At 31.9% G+C, this 11,157-nt stretch overlaps 2 protein-coding genes across 2 annotated transcripts; one reads left to right on the forward strand and one right to left on the reverse strand.

Moving 5' to 3' along the window:
- Window positions 1-5,989: 5,989 nt before the first annotated feature.
- Window positions 5,990-8,498, reverse strand: LOC140969193 (ATP synthase subunit d, mitochondrial). The gene is made up of 5 exons (XM_073430467.1): window positions 8,196-8,498; window positions 7,491-7,572; window positions 6,779-6,843; window positions 6,458-6,544; window positions 5,990-6,345 (listed from the first exon to the last, which is right to left on the reverse strand). The coding sequence occupies exons 1-5, from the start codon at window positions 8,364-8,366 to the stop codon at window positions 6,244-6,246; spliced, it is 507 nt and encodes a 168-aa protein (XP_073286568.1). The 5' UTR covers window positions 8,367-8,498; the 3' UTR covers window positions 5,990-6,243.
- Window positions 8,499-9,859: 1,361 nt separating this feature from the next.
- On the forward strand, window positions 9,860-11,048 carry LOC140969262 (uncharacterized). The gene is made up of 2 exons (XM_073430567.1): window positions 9,860-10,581; window positions 10,792-11,048. Exons 1-2 carry the CDS (start codon window positions 9,964-9,966, stop codon window positions 10,888-10,890), a joined length of 717 nt encoding a protein of 238 aa, XP_073286668.1. The 5' UTR covers window positions 9,860-9,963; the 3' UTR covers window positions 10,891-11,048.
- The last annotated feature ends 109 nt before the right edge of the window (window positions 11,049-11,157 follow it).

Below are 11,157 nucleotides of genomic sequence, written 5' to 3' on the forward strand. Positions count from 1 at the left end.
GATCACTCATGTCTATATTTACAATAAAAATTAATATATTTGACGTAAAAAGTAACATTTTTCGTAGATGACCTATATGTAATCGTTTCACAAAATTGACCGGTGATACCGTCTCACATAAGTTTTTGTGTGTATATATATATTGTGTGTGTGTTTGAGTGTGAATTGGCGAGTTTCTGACCAAGATTTGCTTATCCTTCCACGCCGTTGTGGGTAAGATTAAGGATTCAGAGCCGGAAAAGATGACAAAGTCGGGCCCCTAGATTAGGTAGTCTTTTCTTAAACTTGCAATTTCTAATAATTTGAACACATTTTATTCCTCTTCGTAAATATTATATTATAAATATATTATATTATAAAATTAAGGGACTCATTAAAATTAATTTACAATAACTAATTATTGAGTTCTTAATTTGATAAAAAAAAAAATATTCAACCTACAAATTACTTGATTGGTTTTTGGGAGTTTATTTTGATAAATTAATCTTTTTTCTCACAAGAACTAATTTTCTCCCGACATTGAACTAAAAGATATCTTCAAAGGCAACGAGACAAACAAAATTTAATGCCAAAATAGGATGGTCTTCTCAAACAAATATTTTTCAAAATTATATTATTTTTTTTAAAAAAAAATTGACTTTTAACATTTTTATTAAATAGCCCACTGATAATAATTTTCTGGATACGCTATGGATTATTTAATGAATTGTGAGGCCAAAAAAACGTCTTTGTCATGAACTGGGTGAGAAGTCATTATAATAATTTTTGAAATTTTCCCAAAATATATTTAATAATATTAATTGTAATAATGTAATTGTTGGGTGGCTCATGATTTTGCTTTAAAGACAATTAATTATCTTTACAATGCATGGGACAATGGCTTCACCAAATGGGGTAATATTAAAGAGTATGTCTCTATTGATAAGATCTCATGAATCTTTATTGATGAGACGGATCAACCCTATCGATATTCACAATAAAAAGTAATACTCTTATCATAAAAAATAATTCTTATTTAGCCCTTGAATTTCACTTGAATTGCTGATTCGTCCTACTTAAGTTTTGACCATCTCAAGTCTCAACAATGAGAAAATAAAAAATTAAACTCGAAATTATATAAATTTATTGTATACAAAATTATATTTTATAGTGAAATAGAATACATATTCACTCATGGTTAAAATATAAAAAAGGAAAGAAATTAATCACAGATGCATGATAATTGAAATGTATGAGGTAAGTCAATATTATACATCTTGTTTGAATATATATGTATTGTATTCTGATGAAATATTTGTCGTTTTACTAAACATTAAAGTTTATAATTACAATACATTAAATATATTTTGAATCATACAACAACATAAATATCACATTATTGTCTGAGTTAAATAATTATTAATTGGTTCAAACAATGTTTCTATAATCGGACTGGTAATCGAAATGTTCTACTTTAAAATAACGGTTTAACATATCGGATCAGTTCAGCCGGACGGTCGGACCGGAATTCTGATATATTATATAAAATAATAATATAATATAGTAAATAATATATTTTAAATAATAAAAACATTAAATATGTATATAAATAATAAACAAATATATATTTACCAAAATTTAAAATCTAAACAACAACGTACCTATAATCAAAATATCAAAGTTAATCACATATATATTTTAAACAAAATATTACAAAATAAAATAAGCTCTAATACTACTAAAACAATATTTGAACAAAGTTCAAAATCCAAATAATAATGTATATGTATTACCAAAAATAAAATTTAAGATTTTAAATATTAGAAATAACAAATTCTAGAAAATAGTGAATCGATTCGATCGGATTTTGACCAGTTCATGACTGGTTCGATCAGTTTGACCGTTAAAACGGTTTATACGTGTGTGGTCGATCTAAATCAGACTAATGATCGATTTTTAGTCCAACCGATTGGAAAACGGGGGTCCAAGCGCTATCTCCCCCCACCAAATTAGTGTTTCATACATTAAATTGAGATTGAATTAGTTTTATTTAGAGAATTGTCATTGTCACTCCAATAAATTTTTGGAATGCTCATAGTTTTATGCCCACCGATATTTCATGCGCCGTGAGAATAAATTTTCTGCCCTTTAATGCCACCACCGTTGCATTCAATAGAACCTTGTAAAAGCTCGCATGGGCTTAGCTCAGTTGGTCAGCAGCAGTGAATTTTGGAGCAATAATCAGGGATTGAGTCTCGCAAGCGGCAGTGTGGGAGTTAAATTCCCTCCAATGTGGGGAGCTCCTTGTGCGCGGCGTAGCATAAGGTCAAGCTGCTGTTGGTTGACTGAGTCACCATGATTTACCTCCTCTCACAATCTTGTCGGGCCGGGTGTGAGGGCGCCTAAGGTGAGAGATTTCACCTTTTGGAGCAATAGAACCTTGTAAAAACATTATCGGCTTCAAAAAAATAAAAAAGGATTGTCCTTATGAGAATATTCCTTCTTTTTTTTTTTGGAAAAATTAGAAACTTGTGTTTTAACACAACGTATTTTGATTTTTTGTAACATATGTTGTCAAAGTTTGAACAAAAATAACTAGTTTGTTTTTTCGAGTTTTTAGCTTTTTCACTAAAATGCTGACACGATACTATATATTTGAGCAATTTCCGATGTTGTGCTAGCAATATTACATATTTTCTGCCATGTTAACACATTAAAAGTTATATATCACATTAGTAATGATTACCATGTAAGAAAATCCATTGTAATGTTAGCACTTTGGACAAAAAAGAATTAAACATAAAAAAGCTATCGACATGTTGCATTAAAATCAAACTTTAACAATTTACTTAAGAAAACGAAAATAAGCAATGTACAAAATCAATTTTAAAATTTTTCTTCTCTTGTTAAAGCAGAGATAGTTGATCAATTCAAGAGAAATAATTTAATTTAAAAAATACATTATCTTCTACCCGTAATACGTGGAAATGATTTTATTTTTAATCTTATCTATATTTTACACTATTTAGAGGCTCTTAATTTATATATATATGATACAATTGCGAAATGCATATACATATAATAAAAATAAAATATTTAAACGTGACAGAGACCAAAGCTTAATAAAATTGAAACGTGACCATACACGTGATTCTCACACTTCAAAATTAAATGCTTATTTAAAATATGCAAAAATGATGGGGTTTTATATATTTTTATTTAATTATAAAAATGGTGGGGGTTTTATATATTTTTTATTTTATATTATATAATAAAGTGCGATTTAAGGCAAAAATCATAACTTGTTCTCTTAGTGGAGTGCTGATGGTATTCAATCTTAGCATGCATGAAAATCTTTTCAAATGCTCCATTACCTGAATTAATCAAATTATTTACCTTTTGAATTCTCTCTAATTTAATAATAATTTATCTTTTTTTTTTTATATATTCGCAATACCTTTTTGATGATAATTAACTAAGATAAATTATCGTATCTCACGAGTCAAATCATATTTTATTCAGATATAATATATTCAAGACATATATGAATGAGTGATATATTACTTTTTAATATAAGTTTAAAGATTTTTTTTAATGTGCATATAATATTCAATTAGATATATAGTATAAGATTTAAGAATTAAAATATAATAAATTTAAAAAAATTCACAGGCTGTCACACTTTTGAAGTGAGCAAATTGATTGGTGGAAAGTGGAAAATGGACAAATGGGGTCATGATGCCCATTAGTTGTCAAAATTGGTTGATTCACAAATATTTATTTAGTGGAGTTCCTGAATTTTTAAATAAATGGGACAAAAAGGCATCCATCCCCATAATCAAGCAAAGTGTAGTGAAGAAGATATCAAATTTTACACTATAAAATGTAATGTAAAATGTTTGTTGGTTTAAAGTTCTTGAATATATACTTCTAAATTTAGTCAAATAACCTACACCAAAATCTTGCATCAAACCCGTCTTCATGTCATTTTTCTCGTCAACAATATATCGGTAAAATCTCGCGTCAAAATACTTACGTCCTCTTCCATGATTAGCACGCGGACATGTTGATCTAGTACATATTTATAAATTAATTTTATTATTATTTATGTAAATTATAGTAATTATTTAGATTATTACATTAATATTTTTTTAATATAATTTTCTTCAAATAGTTTTGTTAATATTAGGTGCAGTGGAGTAATTTATTTGGTGATGGATTTGGTGATGCTTGAGACACCCAAAGTCTCAATCAAGTTCTCTTCATTGATGCAATAAAGAGGGAAGAATAGGGAATATAATACTTATCTATATCAATTATATTAAATATAATATATTCGATTCTTATTATTTATTAATAGTGTGTTAGGTGATCATCAACTTAAAACACGAAGGAAAAAAATCACTGTAAGAGAAATAATTTCATAGCTCAATAAATTTAAAAAAAACATGATATACTACGAATATTATATCATTTGGAAATCGAGAATACAATGAATGGGAGATAGAAGGATATTAATTTTAAAAAATATATTATGTTATAGGGAAAATTGTAATTACTACCATATAAAATATCTTAAAAAATAAAAAAAACTAAATTAAAGATTTCTAAAGAAGTGTAATGCATATTTACCTTTATTTTATATAATAAAATAAAATAAAATATTGAATATACACCAAAAATAATGCAAACTAATGCGGGCTTCGAGAAGACTAGGGTTTGAAATAATTGAAACTAGAGTGTCGTAAATCTTAATGCAATTTCTCACCTAATAGCAACGCAAATTTTTTATTATTATTATTATTTATTTTTATCAAGAAACCAAATTTCATCAACAAGTCATAAAATCATGATTTACAACTCTCTAAAAAACAACACAAATACCAAATTGCATCGAGTAAGAAAGCTTCGATGAGCAAAGCAAAGTTAATGGATTACTTAAAGAAATTATTGATGATTAAAAAGAAATATTTGCTCTTACTTTAATATTATTCTTTTAATTTTCACAACTAACTTTACCTATCTTTAGTTTTATATATATATATATATATACACTTTTTGAATGCCATTTTAAATGAGAAAAAATGTTATCTGATAATTGCTGGTCAAAAATTCCAACTTCAGCAATGAATGAAAGAAATTAGGTCCAATTTAGACTTTAAAACCGTAATGACATATTCATTTAAAGCATTAACGTGGCTCCTAAAATTAGTTGAAATATTCAATTCAAGAAACTTTATTTCTTTTTGGAAATGTATAAAATGAAATTAATCCCCAAAAAAAATCTAAACTATTAATTAGTGGGTGGAGTTGGTCGTACCATACAATGTTTCTAAGAGTATCCTGCACCACATGTAGCGCAAAAATTGTAGCTGTGCACAAATTTTTTTTTTTAATATAAATATTTTTGTCTAATTTTATTATTTTATATTTTAATTAAATAATAAAATTTATATTAATTAGGATAGTTGATGTGCAATGTACTGAAGTATACAGTAAATGGATTGAATTTGTAACTAGGGGGCCTTGCTGCCATTTGTTGTTGGTTATCCCGCGCTGGTGCATTCTTATATTCTTGAAATTTTGGAGTTGAAAGTTACTGAATATGTAGAGTTAGATTAAGATAAAATATCCTCCTATTAGCATTTGAAGGAGCTTTTTCTGTTGACCATTGCTCTTGAACATCAAAGGTTATAGAAAAATAAGTTAGTCTATAAAGCATGCAAATTAATAGTTATGGTAATCCATTATCGATGAAATGTTGAAACATTAAATGAACTAATGCAATGATAATCCAACTCACTGGCTATAATTACTGAAAAAGTCGAAAAATATATAAGTCCACATTCACTAAAAATTAAGAAAGGAGCTAAACAAGGTTGAGTAAAATTTTCAAATTTGTCGCATATGGCAATAAATGTAAACAAGAAAAAGTGATCCATTGAACAGGCAATTACGAGTGAAAGTCATAACCATATCGAAGCGTTGAAAATAACAGAAAACACTGACAGAAGGCAAAAATCCATGATGGTTTTCTCGGAAAGAAGTTAATCTCTCCACATTAAACACATCCCAATTGTTCAAGTGAAGCTGCAGTTAATGCAGTCCAAGCACAGTAATCTTATCTTTGACAATCTCGAAATATAAAACAAATGAAATGAGGGGGAAAAAACTCTGTCTTCCCTTTATTTTTAGATAAACTGAGGTTGAACTTGAGAAGTTCACCAGGAGAATAGTTCCAAGAAATGTTAGGTGAAGTAGAAATTAATAACCCCAATAATCATTACGAATTTCGTCATCAAATTTCTTTTTGAGTTCGGGATGCTTCTCGAAGTATTCATCAGCTGTCATGGTACTGATCTTCTTCTGTTACACCAAAAACAAAGGTTTAAGAATCTCCATATAATAGTGTTTTTATGAGTGAGAAGAAAACACATAAACGTATTGTTCAAAAATTCCAAAAACACGTCTTGATCACCTTCAATTCTTGGACATCTGCAATTTCTTTTTCTAGTCTTTCAGATTCTTTCAGCGATTTCTGCTCAGCCTCTTTCAGTTCTACTAACTGCGCCCAAGATAACATCAGCATAAGATTCTCCCACACACACACACACACACACACACACACACACACACACACTCTCATACACCAACAAAACAAAAAATTATTTTCCCGTTTTCACAATCACAGATTTGAAATTAAGCCATAACTGTTGCGTTATTATCTCTTATGTTCTCAAGGAAATAATAGTCGAGAATGAATTAAAAAAAGGTGGATAAGATTTGTGATCATTCTTACCAGAGCATCAAATTTAGGTTTGTACTGAGGAGTGACATTGTCGACATACTGCGGGATTTTGACTTCTGCAGAAGGAAAACAAAAAATCAGATATTTTAAGTACTGAATGAACAAAGAAATTTTGGATGAAACGGCCTCATGGAATTGAAGTACACGAAAGGCAATTTCGATGAACTTGTAGCAATAGAATAAATAAGGTTGCCATCCCAATTGGAGCTCAACCGTCAGTCTTCGTTGTGAACAATGTAAATCATCATAGATTACGTTTTTGTTCCATGGAATACTACCAGAACATTCCATAACATTATCACGTGTTAAGACTATGGAGATTGTTGATGTTTTAAGGGCAAGAACATTTGAGAGTGATTACACAATATGAGACACTAAATCAATATTATATTTTGTGTCTATCGAATATTGACTTTGGTTTACTCAACAAGAGTACCATTCTGTACAAATAATATTTAGATATTTCATCAGTTAGCTTCTGCAACGTTCAGAAATTCAGCCATTGCCTACTGTGTGAATCATTATCTAAGAAATAAGAAAATAAACTTTGCCGATGATGATACCAATTGTTCCAAGTATTTTATAGGAGTCAACTGACTGTTGATCATGTAAAGATGGAGTAATATTAACTGACTTGATGACATAGAGTGAACAAACAAGTAATATCTCAAGGTACATATCAGAAGCAACAGCGACCACATACCATCATAAGCTTGCTTGTACATATCAACCAAGCGGGAGCCAATGCCTTTCCTGTAATAGTCCCAGTCTATGGGTTCTGGTTCCTGCATATTTAAGAAAACAATAAAAAATAAGTCATGATTTCACAACGTACCCTACATGCCTTCAAAAGGAAAAAGGAGACAAATAATTTGGCTGGCAGGGGAAACTGGTAAAATGGATTGCCAAAAGATGTGCTAAATTGCAGAGGACTAGCATGGTTGGTTGAACAATACAGAGGCTTGGTAGATGGCATTGATTTTTTTGTCCAGAAATTATTCCAAAGCAAGGTCTTCCATCCAAATGATTGATGCTGAAACAAAATTGGGTCTCACAGTGGAGCTAATTTCAGAAGCAAAATAAAATTAGAGGAATTGAAAAAATTTCAACAGCTTCGCAATGTTCTTATTATTTATAAGCGAATACCTAAAAATTCACTAAAAATTAAGACAAAAACACAGTTATAGATAAGCATCTTCTTCCATTTCATTTTCATAATCCACCAAAACGATGTCGCCTAAAAGAAAATAACTTGCGTATAGGACAACACCCAATAGGAACAGAAATCAACAGATGTGCTCCGCTCCAATCATACAACCAAGCGCTGTTCAGATTAACAGCGCGAACGCATCAATTCTAATCAATCTACGCATAAAGAAAGGAAGGATTCGAGAACAAAATAATGGACCTGGCTGAACTTTGTCTGGAGTTGGCTGTTGACCTCATCGAAGGCACGTCGGAGGGTTGAGAACTCCTTGCGAGCTTCGTCGGAGACCATAAGCTTGGCCATGCCTTCCCAGTCAATGTTCTTGCCTGCTTTGAATGCGACGTCAGCTACCTTCTTCCCCGCTCCGCTCATTTTCCTCTCGATCCTGATCGATTAAGGGCTCAGTGAGTTGCGATTTGGGAATTTGTTGACGATGATTCTGAATTTGGAGGGTTGAGGCCAAATGGAGATCGATGCAGTTTCCAACACAGTGCGGTGGATAATTTGTGGGTATAATACAATACCGGATCCGAATTGAGTACCCAATATTGATCCGAGATCGAAATTTTTATTGGACAAAAATTAATATAAGTTCTGATTGGAACGATAAATTTGAATTTGATACAATGTATTTCAAAATCTTTTTAACTTGTTTGGATTTAAAAAAATTGAATTAATTTCAAATTCATCTTGTATCAATTATAAAATTTGCATAATAATCATGTTGAATTTCAAATATATGCATAAATTTTAACAACTAGTTACTCTGCACACGAAATACGTGTGTGCAGTCTTTTTTATCATTATCGATGAACTAAAGTGAAATTTGACAAATTATGAAGGGACTAAATTGATATTTGAATTGTTGAAATAAAAAAAATAAAAATAAAAATGTGTGTTGAAGTTTAAAAAACAAAAACAAAAAACAAAAATGTAATATTAGTATCATATAAGGATAAAGTTGGAAGAAAAAGTTGGTGTACTTCCTATGTGGTTACTACGATGTCCTCAACTTTAATAAAATAGAATAGATATAATAGATAATTGTAATGAATTTCAAATCTAAATGAGATGAATGTATTTTAAAATTAAATCCAATCTAATATTTCAAAATCCATAGATAGGAATGTAAATGAGCCGAGCCGAGCCGAACAGTATCAGGCTCGGGCTCGGCTCGTTAAACTATTTTCTCGGCTCGGGCTCGTTACGAGCCTTTGGTTTGAAGCTCGGGCTCGGCTCGTTCAGAAGTTATGAAGCTCGGGCTCGGCTCGAGCTCGGCTCATTAATGGCTCGTTTATCTTGTTTAATGAGCCTGGCTCGGGTTCGGCTCGTTAAACAAGCTCGTTTATCTTGTTTAATGAGCCTGGCTCGGGCTCGGCTCGTTAATGGCTCGTTTTTTAATATAATTTTTAATTTTTAATTTATTATTATTTATCATACATAATTATTTTAATATTATAACTCATTAATTATCTCAAATTCGAGCTCACGATCTACCTAAACGAGCCGAGCTCGAGCCCGAGCTCGTGAACCACTTAAACGAGCCGAGCTCGAGCTCGAGCTCACGAGCCAGCTAAACGAGCCGAGCTCACGAACCTATTATCTAACATGTTCACGAGCTAACGAGCCGAACATCATTAATCTCAAGCTCGGCTCAACAAAATTGTCGAGCCCAAAATAAGGCTCGGGCTCGGCTCGATAAGCTTAACGAACGAGCCCGAACGAGCTTTTTAACGAGCCGAGATCCGAAAAGCTCGCGAACAGTTCGGTTCATTTACATCTCTATCCATAGATTTATATTTTAAAAATCTATTTATTTATAAATAAAATTAGGCTTGTTGTTGATAATCTTTATCCCACTTTATCCCACCCTTTAAAGATAAAGATAAATCTCATCCGATATCAGTTCAGTGAAACAGTGAAAAACATCAAATCGGCATTTACACGAACGGCTGTTGAACGATCGAGAATGACGTTTGCCTCCGCCAAAGTGAGCATGAAGCTTCTCATTGATACTAAGAGCAAAAGGGTCTTATTCGCGGAGGCCGACAAAGATTGTGTGGATTTCCTTTTCCACATCCTTTCCCTCCCCATAGGTACTGTCATCCGTCTTCTTCAAGGTCAAGAAACAGTGGGTTGTCTGCCCAATTTGTACGAAAGCTTCAAGAATCTGGACGAGAGTTACCTTCAACCAGGGCAGAACAAAAACTCCATTTTGAAACCACTTCTACCCGCAAACCACGCATCTGGTTCGGTTCCTAATCTACTGCTAATCACCAACGATAAGGCAACTGAAAGATTGTTCTATAGATGCAGTAACTGTGCCTTTAATGCTTTGTACAACGACCCAAAGACTTGCCCCAGTTGCCTCCGTACGACGACCAAAACTATGAAATATACAGCTCCGGCGGTGACGAAAGGGGTGGATGGAGGTGGGTTTGTGAAAGGGATGGTCACGTACATGGTGATGGATGATTTGGAGGTGAAACCCATGTCCACGATCTCCGGCATTACTCTGCTCCATAAGCTTAATGTAAAGGAACTGGGTTCGCTGCAGGAGAAGGTGGTCAGTTTGGGCACGAACGAGGTATGTATGCGTAAATAATCAAATTCTTGATACAAGTTGTCCTCTTTTTCCTTGAAGTGCGAAATAGAACTTGAAAAAACATGAAACAAAGGCTCGACGAAACCCAAATCAAATATATACCTATCAGATTCGTAGAAGATGCATGAAAATATTTTAATCATGATGGAAAATAATATATGATCCTGTGTGTATGTATGTATGTATGTACAGGCTGTGAAGCTGCTGAAGATGTCTTTGCAGTCTAAGAACGTTTTGACGGAAGTGTTCCTCAAAACTGGTAAGCGAGCTCGAGTTAATAAGTCGAACTGAACTTGTCGAGAAGCTGCTGCTCATTTTGTGTTCAAGTTTATTGATACGATTATATTAATGTCAGTAAACGTCTTCTAACTCGATCTCTTAGTTTATGGAACTCATGTAAAATTCCTAGGAAATAATCTGCCCACGATCTAAAACATTTGCATGTGAATTATTCATTAATTTGAATAGGATTTGTTCATGTTATCCTACAGATGTTATGTTACCATAATCCACTCAAATCATTATTCCAAAAACTGAATTCTTGGATTTAGTTTGTTG

The sequence above is a fragment of the Primulina huaijiensis genome, unplaced genomic scaffold (assembly GCF_012295235.1).
Source record: "Primulina huaijiensis isolate GDHJ02 unplaced genomic scaffold, ASM1229523v2 scaffold40277, whole genome shotgun sequence".
Taxonomy (NCBI): Eukaryota; Viridiplantae; Streptophyta; class Magnoliopsida; order Lamiales; family Gesneriaceae; genus Primulina; species Primulina huaijiensis.